The 16818-nt window shown below is 33.9% G+C and overlaps 1 protein-coding gene across 2 annotated transcripts in view; it reads right to left on the reverse strand.

The window, feature by feature from the left end:
- Positions 1 to 16417, reverse strand: part of LOC148608604 (uncharacterized) — a 30950-nt gene extending 14533 nt beyond the window's left edge. The window contains exons 1-4 of one of the 2 annotated variants that reach the window (XM_088543809.1): positions 16320 to 16417; positions 9616 to 9689; positions 2861 to 3172; positions 1527 to 1639 (exon numbers count right to left, since the gene is read on the reverse strand). In XM_088543809.1, coding sequence (XP_088399935.1) covers positions 1527 to 1639; positions 2861 to 3172; positions 9616 to 9689; positions 16320 to 16321 — 501 coding nt within the window. In that variant the 5' untranslated portion in view covers positions 16322 to 16417. Of the gene's footprint in view, positions 1 to 1526; positions 1640 to 2860; positions 3173 to 9615; positions 9690 to 16315 lie in introns of both variants that reach the window. The other variant, XM_088543810.1, reaches the window with a different exon arrangement.
- Between the last annotated feature and the right edge of the window lie 401 nt (positions 16418 to 16818).

Genomic DNA, 16818 nt, shown 5'->3' on the forward strand with positions numbered 1-16818 from the left:
ATACAAAGTTGCTTAAAGCTTTGTCCGCAAAGACGATAACATATTTTTCATGTAGTTAGGAAAGACATCCAAGTGCCCCAATATCGTTGAATACGAACTTGGATCTTTTATTGACACATTATGGTCAACAGCCTTATCAAATTTCAAACTGTTGGCCCTTGTTTTAGAGAGTTTATTTTTAAAAATTGGCTAATGTGGTAGTTAGGACAACCGAAAACACCAAATACCTTCTTCAGTGCCAATGTGGTATGCACTACGTTGGCAAGACAGAACAACCTATAGGTGAATGAATGGCTATCGTAGTGACTACAAATGGAACCCAGACCTCCATCTACGTCGTCATTTGAGATCTGCGGGACACACCCAGGATGATATCCACACATTGTTGTTACGATCATAGATTATAATAACAACTGGCCAAAAAATAAAAGAGTGTCTCGGGAAAGCTTTGGGATGAAAAAAAATGCAATCAGTTTCTCCAGATACTATTGACGAAAAAAATAATTCATTGTTATGTCCTTGTTTAAAGTTCGTACAGCACTATGTTACTATAATTTGACGTTTCTTCATTGTTTTCCACATTTTATTAATTTCAAGTTTTAAATAACAACACCCCCGTTCTAGTCCTCATTCAGATTCCTAATCATTTGGTTATGTGTGCCTGCCTTTGATAGAAGTACAATCATCCACTGTGTTATTCAGACTCAGATATAATGCTTTGATCTTGAACTGTGTAAGTTGTATGCTGAATATTCAATGTAAATTTTATTACCATTTGGTGATGTTGAACATATCTTAGACTTTCAATGAGGTGAAAAATGTCATTCTATGATGACTCAGCATATATTGACATTAGGTATGACGTCAGTAGGGGTTGTTATTTGATTTTAAATGGGGGGTATGCCCCGCCCCCTTATTAGCAACGAACACTATGCAACGTTTGAATTGTATTGAATTCACCCTTTTGAGGTATAGATTACATTAAGAAGGTAACGTCAACAACACTAAGTGAAGAAAAAAATACAGACTAAGATCAGCATATAAAGTGTACGACAAAATTTATGAAACTTCTCCATATAGGAAAGTGGCTACAATCCATCCTTTCATTTTTTGTATGGAAACTTGTAGTATCATTATGCAAACGGGATCAAGTGCATACAATTTCGTCTCTCAAATAAATCAATTTTCTAGGAATTGTTACTTATATGTTTGTACCTTAAGCAAAATTCTATAAGTATATGTAGCCCATTGATTAAGTTCGTTATTCCGAAAACTCTACGGTCGTCGTCATGACCTGCCTGATTGAATATGACTAGCGAAATTTATCTCAAATAAATCCTTCTTTTCCTTGACCATCAGCAGCACGACGGGTATCTTGAAAGAAGCAATTAGAGCCCGGGGTCAGGCTAGTCCTGTCCTTCATTTTGTGTGTGCTTTCAGTGTTGTCGAATCAAAGGATTTTCCATCGTTTTCAACTTCGATGGTTACTGATAATTTCCCCTTTAACTACATATCATTATACTTACTATCGAAAGGAAGCAATTTTCAGGCTTTGGATAAATCTTTTTAAATTCTACAGTTAAACTATCCATGTCATCTTGCTGACGCTTTTTGGAAATTTCATGTCCCTCTGGATAATCTGAAAATCATATTACATGTTACAAAAGGTAATAATGTAATATACACTATATACATTGCCCCTAACGGTTTTTAAACCACCACAGCCTGTTGAACCCTGTACATTGATGACCAATGAAGACACATGATTCATATTGGACACACATTTTAGTGGAAAAAGTAAGCACTTTTGATACACAATTTGCCAACTTTTCTTAAACACCCAACTTTAAAAAGCATATAATACCCGTTTTGTTGATAACATAATAACATATGACTGATTCCTGTCAATATGCACGTCTACAACTGCTAATCGAACACTCTTTTGAGTTTCATATCAATCCTACAAGTCCTTAAGGAGGAGTTGTGGACAACGAATAGATCATGTTTTGATGAAAATACTATCATTTCAACAACGGTAGTTCACACACAAATTCCTGATAATTAAAACATCCTAATATGGTTATTTCAGCACCTGCGTATGGAGTTTTCATATCACAACTCATACGTGATGCCAGAGCTTGCCGTTACTAGGTAGATTTTTGTATCGCGCTAGAATTCTAACAAATAGGCTACTGGAACAGGGTTATGTTGCTACTAGCTTGAAGTCATCACTACAGAACTTTTATGGTCGTCATCAAGAACTCGTGGATCGTTGCAGTGTATCCATCTACGCCATTATAACTGATTTTTTTCAGCGTGTCAGTTTTCATTTCCTCTTTTATCTACCTCAGACTTGACTTTTATGGCAACTCGGTGGGTTTTTCTAGAACAGCAGCGGATGCTTACCCTACCTGTGCACCTGGTCCATGCTGCCAGTTTTTAGTGGAGTCCGAATTTCTTATTTACTTTTGTATCTTTGTATGTATTATGTCGGTTACTTTATGTTCTTTGTTGTGTTTGTCTGTTTTCTATGTCTGGTCTTTTTCCCTGGATAACATTCTTTTGATTTCTGCTGGACCCTTAGTTCCCCATGATTACTCCTTAACAAGAACCAAAAAAGATAAGAAAAGATTCTAGCGGACACCAAAAGAATGTAATAAAGGAACACATACCAGACATGGAAAACAGATAAACACAACAAAGAACATAAAATAACTAACATAATAAATACAAAGTATCAAAAGTAAATGAACAATATATTCCGGTGTCCATCTTAATCGTCTGGACTATACAAAATTCCCATTAAAATTCTAGTGAATGAAATTGTTTAATGTTTAGTAAGGCTTAAATTAAAACTTACATCTGAATCGTCCCATCGTTTCAGTCAGGTTCATACGCATGTTTGAAACACCATATGAACATGTGTATTCGCAGTTCAAATCTTCTTGTGAGAATTGATTTATCACTAATGTATACGAACAAGTTGAATTCATAATACTATACTTCGTGGAACCTCTACAGTCTGTACCGTAGCACAAAGATCCATAGTCCTTTCCACCAAGCCACTGCTTCACGAACTTTTTACAATTGTAGTAGTCGTCATTTATTATGCATAGAAGGTATACATTTGTGTTAAAAACAGCGGGATTTTTTACCTTCCATGAAACCTCAGCTGTAAGATACACATAATAAACTTATGCACAGTTATTCATTTTTTTTCTTTCTTTTAGTCTTCGTTGTTGTTCAAAAATAGAAAGGGTGCTGTAAATAATATTTTCAGATTACCAAAGATTCACTGATATTGTAGCATAGGTCTTCGGATATAAATTGACAGGATAAAATCATCCCATTTTGTACGAATGAAGTCCAATAACTCAAAACGAACTGATCCCAACGCTCATTTTTTTTAATTTATCATTTTTTTTTATATTCTGTCCAGCATTTCTTTGGGAGATACTGTTCACGTAATAACATTAAATATATCATAAGTATGCCGAAGAGGGGCAGTAACCCCATCATAGCTAAACAGTTTTCATAGAAATATGACGAAAGACAGATCGCATCATGCTGGACACTTTTGCACAGTCACAATTTGGCTTAACCTAACAGTTTTGGAAATATATGCAAAAAACTTCTGTCTGACCCTTTTTATTACTTTTAGTAACTTCGGCAATGTTTTTCGATGAATAAAAAATTCCCAAATCAACGTTATGAAGAACACCATAAGGAGCATTAATACCAAGATTGGTTAAAATTGACCCGGTTGTTTTAGAGGAAAAGAGTTTTGAAGAAAAATTGAGCGCAGCATGATACAACCCCAGTCGTCGAACCATGAACAGTTGCGGCAAATGTGGAAACAACATAAGTTTAAGAGGCTGACCATGAGAAAACCATGCAAAACCGTCTGAAAGTGATATTGGCAATCGCATAAAAACTTTAGTGCATCTGGTAGGACCCCTTGAGAAACTTATAATTGAAAAATTTGTTTTCGAAAAATTAAAGACGACAGAGACATAGCCGCCATTTTTCTTTAAGGAGATTCCCTTGAAAATGGTAACTTTTCATGGTTGAGATATGCAAAAGAAGATCTAAAGTTAGGTATTAAACCTGTAATTGCCCTTTTCTAAACCAATTTTCTTCAGCTAAGTGTATTCAACTTTATTAAACATAGCGCATATATATGTTCTAATAATGACCTTGAAAAAGTATCTGACCTTGAATTCATCGTAATCCAGTAAAGCCAAAAAACAGTAAAAGTATGATGTCCATTTGTACATGCATAAAAGAATCTACATGTGATATACTGTTACTGACTCTCGAAAATATATAAACAAGACTTTCTCCTTGACTGAAAGGCATTGATATAATGATCAGTCCTTTGTATACTTAGGAACGAACTACATCCTGACTAATAATTTACGATATTCATTTTCTGTAATTCGGAACATAAAAACACATTTCAATTCCTGTCAGTAGGTACTTATGAATAAGTCTTTTAAACTAAGAAAATAGGCAGTCTTTTAGGGGGAATACATGTACAGGAGTAACCAAGGTTATAGCGGTAATCAAAAGAATGTAATCCAGGGACAAAGACCAGACATGGAAAACAGACATACACACCAAAGAACATGAAAACTCTAAAATCATACATACAAAGTTACAAAAGCAAATGAGCAACTCGGACTCCACTAAAAACTGGGAGCATGGACCAGATGCACTGGTAGGGTAAGTGTCCTCTGCTTTTCTAGAAACATCCGCCGAGTTGCCCATAAAAAGCCATGACCCGTTGAATGAATCAGTTTTTATGGTGCAGATGAATACACCATAACGATCCACGAGTTCATGATGACGACCATAAAGGCTAGAAACCACTAATTCCACTTCCCATAGGCTTCTACGCTAATTTCACAATATTCAATGGCTTCTCTGGATTTTATCTTAACTTTAACCTGCAGAGGACTATATATCAGCATGATTCTACATATGTCAGCTCACAATCCTCAGAATGGCATGTGGGGTTAGCAGACTTGCAGTGCAGTACTGGTCACCGGAAGTGAAGGGTCTATAAATAGCATGGGAAATCCCAGTGTTTTCACAAGATAGGGCTATATTTATAAATCATTCAGAAACTGTTTAAATTTTTTAAATAAATGAGAACTTTTTTCGCAGCACTATGAGGAACAGGGGTAATTTCTGCGTAGGACTATTTTTGCGTACGTTCCAAATGCTCATTGGTTGAATTGATGGTCTGTAACCTAAAGTGTCACTTTCTGTCTTAGAAAAATTAAATAACTATACAAGTATCTCCCTATACACATACTGAATGCATTTGCAAAGTTTCAGTGAAATATGACAAGCACTTTTTTAAATATTTTATTGTTAAATATAGGTTAACCACGTTGCGCGAGTAAAAAAGTGACAATATTTTACCATACTTAAATGCTTTAAATATTTGCGAAGAACTTTTTCTGAATTTTCAAATAAAAAAATTCAATCACGACTTGTTTTTTAACAATATGAATAAGGGGATAGCCTTTAAAATAATCATATTCTGAAAAATTGGTCTATTTTTAATAATTTCTTTCTGCCATGCCTCCCCCTTTTTCTTGGCCACATGTTAAAAACCCAAAATCTTTAACTTTTCACAAAAGGTGATATCTTTGGCTTTAAATATAAAAATACAGTGTTTTCACGTTAAAACATGACCAGTAAAGGGCATCTAAAGCAAAAAAAGTACTCAAAAATGGATTTTTCAGGTTGCCATAGGGAAATGCTTATATGTCCTTAACCGCAATAATGAAAGCGAGTTTTTCCTCATTTCTAACCAAATTTTTGCTCAAATCTACACAAAACGTGATTTCAAGTAATGATTACCACCATATTTAGGTAAATATATCCCTCAAACATGTTGTCTATTAAAAATTCCAGCATTTTGTAAACATCTTCCTCTGTTTTTTTTTAAGATGATTTGGAATTACTTCTTACAAAGTATGAAGAATCTCTACCAAGAACTATATATTTGTATCTAGGTGTACCATGTTTTTTTTGGAAAAACAACGATGCATAATATATTTAAGTCGGGATTTTAACTAAGTATGAGGAAAAGAAGTATACAGGGTTGAACAATCACAGGTTTTAATGCTATTATATTCAGATAATAGTCTTGAACTGATTGTTTTCAAAAGATCTTTCGAATGTTTCAGGATCCACATTGAATTAATACCACTACGGGAGTAACAAGTATTGTGGTAGGACTGTAGACCCTCTTTGACAGTTGTGAGTATAGAATTTAAAAGTTTTGAAAGAGGTGTGGTGGTACATTTTGCAGATCCAGTTATGAAACGTTGTTTGTATGGATTCTTGTGGAGTTTAGGAATCCAGTACATAGACAGTAAATCACAATCATCGTCCTTGGTAGAGAGACCAATAGAAGATAGCACAGATTTATGGTTTTCCACAATCTCTTCGTTGGAGAGTGTGGTAGCAGTATAGATCTTATCACTGCTATTATTTTCTACATCTACCTCTGATAATTAACATTGGACGTAAAACGTTTTGCAGACAAAAACATGTTGTTTTGGGCTTTGTCTGCTGGTACGACAACATGTTTGTCGTGCATAGTTGACAATGTTTTTGCTACATTGGGGTCTTTGAAAACCGCTGTAGCCTTTGCACTCATTGACCTGCTTGAAACTTTCGTTCGTTTCAACATTAATTACCTCACGGCCTTTATCAACTCTGACAGAGAATCAATATCTTCTAGTTCTCGTTTTATCTATTTTCTTGCAAAGTCTTGAAAGAGATTGCAAAGATTCGGGATTCATTTTTCTTTATGCTGATATAAGTTTTATCGGCTATTTGTCATCAAATCTCGGTAAAAAGAAGTTTGAAAGCCTTAACCCAGGGTCAGCAGCCATTTACTTTCGATTTCCAACTTTCCGTGACGCAAGCTAGATTTGGTCATACACAGATGGTCACGTGAGATCAACAAACACTTCGTTCTGACCCCAACCCGACATATCAATATCCAAATAAAAAAGAGGAGGGTTGCAGGGGCAGAGAAAATTCGGACTAGTCATACATCTATTTCATCACACAATCCACGCCTCTATTTGTCAATTACACAACTGTGTTTAAATTTCGACAAATAATATGACGGCAATTATCGGCAAATTACATACATAAGTTGAATCCCTTTTATCTGTTAAGTAAACAATAACGCTGACCATCGCAAGAACTTAAAATATTATCCAAACTTTATACAGTCATTGTAAGGAATAGTGCACAATTTTAAGGTCAATACAATGAAGCACTGAAGAGAATTTCTATCACTATTCAATACGGAAAAACTACAATTTCTGCGAAAATAAGTAGCAGCGAATATGTTCATAGACCAGTAATAACGACATTACGTTCCCGTGAAAATAAGTACAATTACAGTAGTTTATTCAATACTATTGTTGCCCCGTGCAGGTCCGGGTGTTAAAAGAATAGGCCTGCAGCAGCGCTAAGCTAGTCGTAAAAGGGGACTAAATTGTGCTCAGAAACCTAGCCGGGGTTAGGCGCTCTGCCCACAGAGCAACTGGGATGTGTGCCCCAGGTGGTGGAATGGGGTACCCCTGGCATGTTACATGCTGGGGTTGTCAGGCTATAATACGGAAAACCTGACCGCAAACCATAGTGGTGCACCGTGTTGGGAAAGATGCCACGTTCCTCGCACGTTAAAGAACCCTACTGTGGTATTCTCCCGGAGTAGGAACCATAGGGCTCCGCCACAGGAGGCTAAATTGCCTGACCCTACCCACCTCTCCCTATTTCAAGTGGCAATCAAAAATTATTGATCCCATTGTCCTTGTGTCCAATCCCTTTTTCATTTCATCATCATCTCATGCTCATTTTATCATCAATTTCATGTTCATCGTCTGAATATAGCTGAAATATTGCTGCTCGGACGTTAAACCCCAACAAACAAACAAACATCAATACTATTGTTAAAGTAGTTACATTTGTTTTTTTTTTTTGGCAATTTCAATTGGTTTTAGTTGAATTGTTTCTATACCGTAAGTAGGGCTAGTTCATTTGACATGGAGAAAACCTATCTTTTTCAATGCTCAGGTATGGTCGATATTTTGTAACCACCCCTTTTGTCTTTATAGACGGATCAAGTCATATGGTTAAGTCATGTGACCTGGGTCCATAAATGCCGTTGCAATCAGTAATTCGCGCAAATTTACATACAGTTTTTGGCTCGGCATAAACTTTTCGGCATTCTAAAACGCATACACTTTTGGTAACTAAAACTCTAGCATTATCAATTATTAAATTTGCACTTCACCTTTGGATATTCACGAAACCACACCCATTTAACTCTTAAACGCATATACTATTTGGCAAACTAAATCACACAGGTCTTCCGCCTTCTGGGTCCGACTGGTTGTCCTTAGCTCTTCTCCATCCAACTTGAATTTTCCTCTTTTACATGGTCCATTTTAAAATTTCATTCTTACTATTTACTATTTAATATCTAACATTTCAGCTATTCATAATTTATATTACCTTTTTCCTATTTTTTTTAACTTATTATAATTTCTCTTTTTTTTTTTTATTTTTGTTTAAAATACAATTTAAATAAATAGCAAACTTATTTAAAGCCCACCAAATCGGGCCGTCCGCGCGAGTCCCGACAGGGTAGTCAAGGACGTCAAAACCCCCTTAGTTAATTCGCGCCCACTCTATACGTTGACGGACTCCCAAATAGTTAGAGTGGGGAAACGCTCTCGGACCCATGTGGGATCTAGGAGTAGGCCAGAGCGTCAATACAGCAGCCCATGATCAGCCGCTAGTAGGACATACTCTGACTGAACTCTTCGGTCAGGTATCCCTAAGGCTGGGCTCTGCTACCTTCTACTACTAACTGACATTACTAACAAAATGCCCGCAAGGGACGGTCGTGCGAGAACCCCCAATCATCATAATTCGTTTTCTTCTTGATCTTGTGGTCAAAGAGCTTGGACGATGGTTTCACATAGCGATCAACATCGTCTGAATTGCGATATAAAATTCTTGTGTTATATTGAGTGATACTTCTGAAGAGATGTTTGTAATCCTTAGGCGAGAGTTTCGCACAAAGCGATTAACATCGTCTAGATATCAAGATATAATTTAGTTAATAGTGTTTCATAAAGTTCATGAGAGTTAGTCTTAAAAGGAAGACGAAAATGAAAAATAAAAAAAACAAGAGTAAAATGAAGATCCCTGAATGATTAAATTGAGAAATTTAGAAATGATAAACATTATGTTTTAATGTAAACGCTCGGTATTGTTTTCATTTTCATTTTATGTGTAATTCAGAATCAGTTACAAAGCACATAAGTCTTAATTTGTTATTCGGTTGCTGTGCTTTTCAGATAAAAAAATTGTATGCATTGTCTATAAAATTGACACTTTCCAAGAGCCAAGAGTTATCGTTCTTGATAAACTATATCATGAATTATCTCTACATGCTCTACTATAGGCTGTGTCAGAATTTCATATAGACTGGTAGTTTTAAAAATCTTCAAAAACAGCGCGTATCACAAACTCCATTCATAGTAAAATGTACCATATTTTACATACCATTTGTTGAGGGAATAATTAAAAGCAGGGAATCGATGCCAAATAGTAGTACTTTGCACATCTTTATATTATGCCTACAAAAAGAAAAGACATTTATAAAATGCCAAGTAAAAGACTGGGAACTAAAAGGCTTGTTTTGACTTTCTTTTCTGCACAACAATACTTATTTGCAAAGAAAAAGTGTATTCAGTTATCCATTTTATTATGAGCCAACGAAGAAACATGTTTTACTTAAAAGAGGTTAGAATAGCACATATCGCAAGAAGATACAAGAATATCTTCTATGACGTTGCAATTGAAATGATAAAAAAAAATCAGCACATTTGATTGTTAAGGACTTATTTACACTAAACAAATAAATTTCTGAACACAAGTTACATTTTCATACTCAGTGCACCATAACATATACAAGAAATTGTGGTTTCTATGGTGAAAATCATATTTTTTCCAGATGTGAGGTTCCTGAGAACTTGCCATAAGGAGCGTGAGACTTTTTAAGTTATGTAATTCTTGCGATTTTTGAAAGCTCTATTTGTTTGGAATTAAGAAATACCTGATTTATTAAATTTAGACATAGGATATTGATTCTAGAGCAAATCTAATACTTGGTCTGCTCCCCCAGATTGGGGATAATTCTGCCTTGTGTTCTGCTACATGCATTCGTATATTGAAAAAGGCTGTATACATGGCAAAAATGAGAAACACATTCAGAAATAGTTTTTTTGAACTCTCATAGTCTGGGCACTGAAAACAGTACTTTATAGATCTTTTTATCTCATTATTGGTTTTCATACCCACAAATAGCATATGAGGCTGACAGTATAGAAAATCATGGAATTTTCCCAAAACATAAGACTGGGAACTAAAAGGCTTGTTTTGACTTTCTTTTCTGCACAACAATACTTATTTGCAAAGAAAAAGTTTGTTCAGTTATCCATTTTATTATGAGCCAAAGAAAAAACATGTTTTACTTAAAAGAGGTTAGAATAACACATATCGCAAGAAGATACATGAATATCTTCCATGACAATGATGAAAATTCAACATATTTGGTTACTAAGGACTTATTTACACTAAACAAATACATTTCTTAACACAAGATACATGTTCATCATTGCCCTGCTATAAACATGAGTTTTCTATTAAAATTTGTATATAGGTACCCTATTCCAGGCATGAGACTAATATCTCAGTGTTAGCCAGAAAATATTACTTTTGATAAAAAGCTGCTGCATTAGTCAAGCTAAGCAAATTTGGGGTTTATTCTGACATGGTAGATACATGAGCTGTACTATGAGTTCCAAATCATTATTTAATCCCCACTTGTGACTTCCATATATGGAAATATTAATATTCGAACCTCCTATTTTGTCTTTAACTCAAGGGAGCCTCTTGTTTAAAGTAAAGTATAATGACTGGTACAACCAACTGTTTTAAACTATAGATATGGTCATTTCAATTATAATAAATCCAAAAAAAATTATACCAATATCATAGTTTTAAAAAAATATAGCTTTTCATATGCAGAAAATACAGATTTTAAGCCATTTTGGTACCCCAGGCAGATACAAAAGGACCTCAATATGACAGGAAAAGGACTTTTTCTTTAAAACAGATAGCTATGATGCAAGAAAAATAGTTTATTGGTATAAATATTATAATAACAACTGTCTGCTTTAGATACTTTTTGAAAAAATTCAGTTTTTATATGAAAAAAACACCTTTATTTTTCTTGCCGCATTAGAATCTGTCCATTTGAACCACTAAAAAAAGTCCACTAAAAAATTGGCTGTTGACTTTTGTGACATTTCTGTGTTTAAATCAACCACACAGTTATATGGCAACTCATTTTAGCTATTTATTTGAAAGAAAAACAAAAAATTAAAAAAATATTCATTTTTTCATATATAAGAGGCAATGTATGGAAAATGACTATTTTCAAGTCCTAACCACATACTTAAAATGTGTTGTAACTTGAAAACTATCCTTTATGCAGGAGTATTACTTGCTTTAGGTTACATGAATATAGATATGCTCATCATAAACAGTCAAGATAATAATTTTATTGAACTGATATTATACAAATTCATGAAAACAAAATGCATTTCCAAATTTGGTAAAGATTAACCATAAATGCAAAAAACCAGAGCTACCATAAAAAATCAGGTTCAAAAGTTGGCTAATTCATCTTAAAAGTGTTATCTGCATTGGGGTACTACTTGTTCAGCTGGTAAAGACCACTTGCTGAATATCCAACTTTACTTGAAAAACTGGCTTACTACTGATAAACATTTCAATATAATCATAAAATTTGTTGTTTTTCTGCTAGAGTATTCATTTTCATACTGAAAATTCAGAACATCATTGCCCTGCTATAAACATGAGTTTTCTATTAAAATTTGTATATAGGTACCCTATTCCAGGCATGAGACTAATATCTCAGTGTTAGCCAGAAAATATTACTTTTGATAAAAAGCTGCTGCATTAGTCAAGCTAAGCAAATTTGGGGTTTATTCTGACATGGTAGATACATGAGCTGTACTATGAGTTCCAAATCATTATTTAATCCCCACTTGTGACTTCCATGTATGGAAATATTAATATTCGAACCTCCTATTTTGTCTTTAACTCAAGGGAGCCTCTTGTTTAAAGTAAAGTATAATGACTGGTACAACCAACTGTTTTAAACTATAGATATGGTCATTTCAATTATAATAAATCCAAAAAAAAATTATACCAATATCACAGTTTTAAAAAAATATAGCTTTTCATATGCAGAAAATACAGATTTTAAGCCATTTTGGTACCCCAGGTAGATACAAAAGGACCTCAATATGACAGGAAAAGGACTTTTTCTTTAAAACAGATAGCTATGATGCAAGAAAAATAGTTTATTGGTATAAATATTACAATAACAACTGTCTGTTTTAGATACTTTTTGAAAAAATTCAGTTTTTATATGAAAAAACACCTTTATTTTTCTTGCCGCATTAGAATCTGTCCATTTGAACCACTAAAAAAAGTCCACTAAAAAATTGGCTGTTGACTTTTGTGACATTTCTGTGTTTAAATCAACCACACAGTTATATGGCAACTCATTTTAGCTATTTATTTGAATGAAAAACAAAAAATTAAAAAAATATTCATTTTTTCATATATAAGAGGCAATGTATGGAAAATGACTATTTTCAAGTCCTAACCACATACTTAAAATGTGTTGTAACTTGAAAACTATCCTTTATGCAGGAGTATTACTTGCTTTAGGTTACATGAATATAGATATGCTCATCATAAACAGTCAAGATAATAATTTTATTGAACTGATATTATACAAATTCATGAAAACAAAATGCATTTCCAAATTTGGTAAAGATTAACCATAAATGCAAAAAACCAGAGCTACCATAAAAAAATCAGGTTCAAAAGTTGGCTAATTCATCTTAAAAGTGTTACCTGCATTGGGGTACTACTTGTTCAGCTGGTAAAGACCACTTGCTGAATATCCAACTTTACTTGAAAAACTGGCTTACTAGGTCTCAGTATCGTATTAATTTTCCCATAGACTTCTATAGTGAAGTGCATATTTTTAGGATTTTTAAAAAAATATGTAAATTGATTCAATAAAACTTTCACTTATGTAGCATTTCTAAGGACATGTGAAAAAATAATTTCCCGCAAAGAAAATAGGGTGAGTCCACGAAGATCGGACAGAAAAGTAGTCTCGAACTATAAATAGCCATTTTCCCTACTTTCACTTTCGTTTTGCACTCACCAAACCAACCTTTTCAGTGGAACATTTTTATGATATTATGTTAGATTTTCTTTTAAAAAAGTTCTTCATCTTACAGTGTGATGTTTGCTCTATTTTATAAGTCATTGTTCATATCTTTTGACAAAATATTAGTTTGTAGAGAGGCAAAAAGAAAATGCACTATATTTTTATAGCATCCATGTTTCAGGGATATGCAATACGATACTGGTACCTGATATATGAAAAATAACGCATGAATGGAGACAAAGGAAGTAGAATCTATGGGTAAATATAACTTTGAATCGTTAACAGTTCACGCATGCGTACAATATATACGAAATAACAACTTTGATGGTACGAGAACACAATTAATTCCCCTTGGTTTTCGTTGTATACGAATATAGTTCCAACTTTGGTAGTAGGTACCTTCCACATTTTTTCATATTTTTACTGGAAACTTATTTGCTGAAGTTTTGCCTCTAATTGGTAGAAAATAGGTTAAAATTACTTGGGATTTTTTTTCATTAATCAATTCTGACTAAAAGTTGTGATTTGGTTCAGTGGAAGAAGGTTAAAATTTAGGACTTTTAACTCAGTTCATTTGTCATGTTTACCCCATCTCCGAATTATATGTATTAATTTCAGAAAATGATGGTAAAATTTTCTACAATTGATATATAAAATCCTGTTTGTACATATCTTTAGGCCAGAGAAGTTTTATTCAGTTTGCACCGGTGGAATTTTTTTAATCTGCTCAAATGTGTATATTGAAATGCACTTGAAAATTAATTGCGGTCTCGTGCCTAATAAGGGGGTTGCCAGGGTATCAGAAATTGTATTTGCTAGTATTTGCTGGGGGTAATTTGGTGTTTATTTTCAAGAATTCAGTAAATCTACATGAAATAATAAGATTTTGGCCCTTTATTCTCTATTTTCTGAAATTAAAATAAAAAATATGGTTTCTATGGGATTTTCCATTGAAATTGCACTTTTGCTAAGGTGCTAGGTATGAAATATAAACCTGTGGGGAAAATATTGTACAGCTTTGAGTTTTTCTCCTCTAACTATACACTAGGAACATCAAATCAACAAAAAACATACTTTATGAACAAGGTTTAGGCAGAAATCTGACAATTTAGTGTAATTTTTATGAACCCAGTCAATGAAATATGGCAAAATCAGGGGTTTTCACAGCCTTGTCTTAGGATCTATAAAATCACAGATATGTGTTTTATTGGTCTGAATCTTTTGTATTTGCTAGTAAATAATATAAATAATGTGAAAAAAAACCTAATATATTCATTCCATTGATATTCATGCATCTAATGTAAGTCACTACATGTATATACCTTGTGATTCTCAAAAACACCTAATTTTAGACTTCCGCATACACTATAAGGTTTCAAAAATGAAATTTTTTGTAGAAAAACTGGAAAAATACAGCTGACTGTCTGCTTATGTACCTGATAAGCTTAGAACCTTACATTATTTTACATTTGTTTCAGATCTTTCATCCTTCAAAACCCAAATAAAGGCTAACTTTTAATATCGGACACAATCACACTTGAACAAGCTCTGTAGAGGTCTGGTTTAAATTGATCTGGAGTGACAGTTTTAGTTTTGAAACCACTTCTTATTGTTTTCAATGTACATTTGATATGTGTAGACCACTTTATGTTTGAAGTTGATCAATTTAAGTCTTTGTCAGCATCATATAATGAGTTTTCTTATGTGTACCCCTATACATGGTCTAAAAGTGCATTGACCATGGCCGCATGTATAAAAACCCAATTTTTGGCCTTAAAACAGCTGGAACTTGAGTAAACTGAACTTCATTGCATCAAATACACATAATATGATGCAACCAATGTAAAAAATCACAAAAATATTGCATTAAAAAAAAAAATGCACATTTTAGAGGGGCCTTATTTCCTTCGACCATTGGACATGCGAGTCATGCAATGTACCACTGATACTAAATTTGCTATAACTTATATATTTTTCAACTAATCATGATGAAACTTTGTACTTGAAGTCAAAAAAGGTTTATCTTGACATGAGTGCATTTTGTATTCAAATTGAGCACATTTGTTGATCTAATAGGTACGAGAACACAATTAATTCCCCTTGGTTTTCGTTGTATACGAATATAGTTCCAACTTTGGTAGTAGGTACCTTCCACATTTTTTCATATTTTTACTGGAAACTTATTTGCTGAAGTTTTGCCTCTAATTGGTAGAAAATAGGTTAAAATTACTTGGGATTTTTTTTCATTAATCAATTCTGACTAAAAGTTGTGATTTGGTTCAGTGGAAGAAGGTTAAAATTTAGGACTTTTAACTCAGTTCATTTGTCATGTTTACCCCATCTCCGAATTATATGTATTAATTTCAGAAAATGATGGTAAAATTTTCTACAATTGATATATAAAATCCTGTTTGTACATATCTTTAGGCCAGAGAAGTTTTATTCAGTTTGCACCGGTGGAATTTTTTTAATCTGCTCAAATGTGTATATTGAAATGCACTTGAAAATTAATTGCGGTCTCGTGCCTGATAAAAGGAACAAACCCCATCGAACCCCAAGAGAATCAGATGAGAATATATACTTAACGTCTGGGGAAATGTGTACATTAGAAGGACTGAATATTGCATATGTAACTGTATGATCATCTTCACATTCAATTTGAGGATAAATAAATGGAACATGATAAAAGGTAGAGGTTTAAGAATTGTTTCAGCATAAATTTAGTATGTCACGATTTTTTAAGGTAGAGGTTTAAGAATTGTTTCAGCATAAATTTAGTATGTCACGATTTATGTATTTCGTTTTATTCTTCCTATTCCAAATCCTTGTTTATCTGCCAACTACGTATACAACATGAATTGAAAAATAAAATTGAAAATAGAAAAATGGGAAAGATCTCAACAAATAACAACATTTACATACTAACATTTGAATGTGTGTTATCCACCATGATATCGTTACAGTAAAATCTGCTCGATTGCAATAACGTCGTCAATGTACACTACGATTATAGGCTGTTTTGACGATTCCCTCTGCACGGTGGGCTTGGGACCATTTGTGTCCACCCTTGGACACGTTCCCACCGGGCCACAGTGGACACGTGGTTGATCTCTGTTCACGTTAACCACGCACTCTGATGGTCACTTTTAAATCTTGTTTAGTTTTAACAGGAATCGGAATTAAAAGAGTAATCAAGGGAACCAAGGTTATAGCGGTAATCAAAAGAATGTAATCCTGGGACAAAGATCAGACATGGAAAACAGACATACACAACAAAGAACATAAAGTAACTAAAATCATACATACAAAGTAACAAAAGCAAATGAGCAACTCGGACTCCACTAAAAACTGGGAGCATGGACCAGGTGCACCGGTAGGGTAAGCGTCCTCTGCTTTTCTAGAAACACCCGCCGAGTTGCTCATAA

Source organism: Perna viridis, chromosome 9 (genome assembly GCF_037379345.1).
Source record: "Perna viridis isolate PV_CMFRI_1.1 ecotype Kerala chromosome 9, ASM3737934v1, whole genome shotgun sequence".
Classification (NCBI taxonomy): domain Eukaryota; kingdom Metazoa; phylum Mollusca; class Bivalvia; order Mytilida; family Mytilidae; genus Perna; species Perna viridis.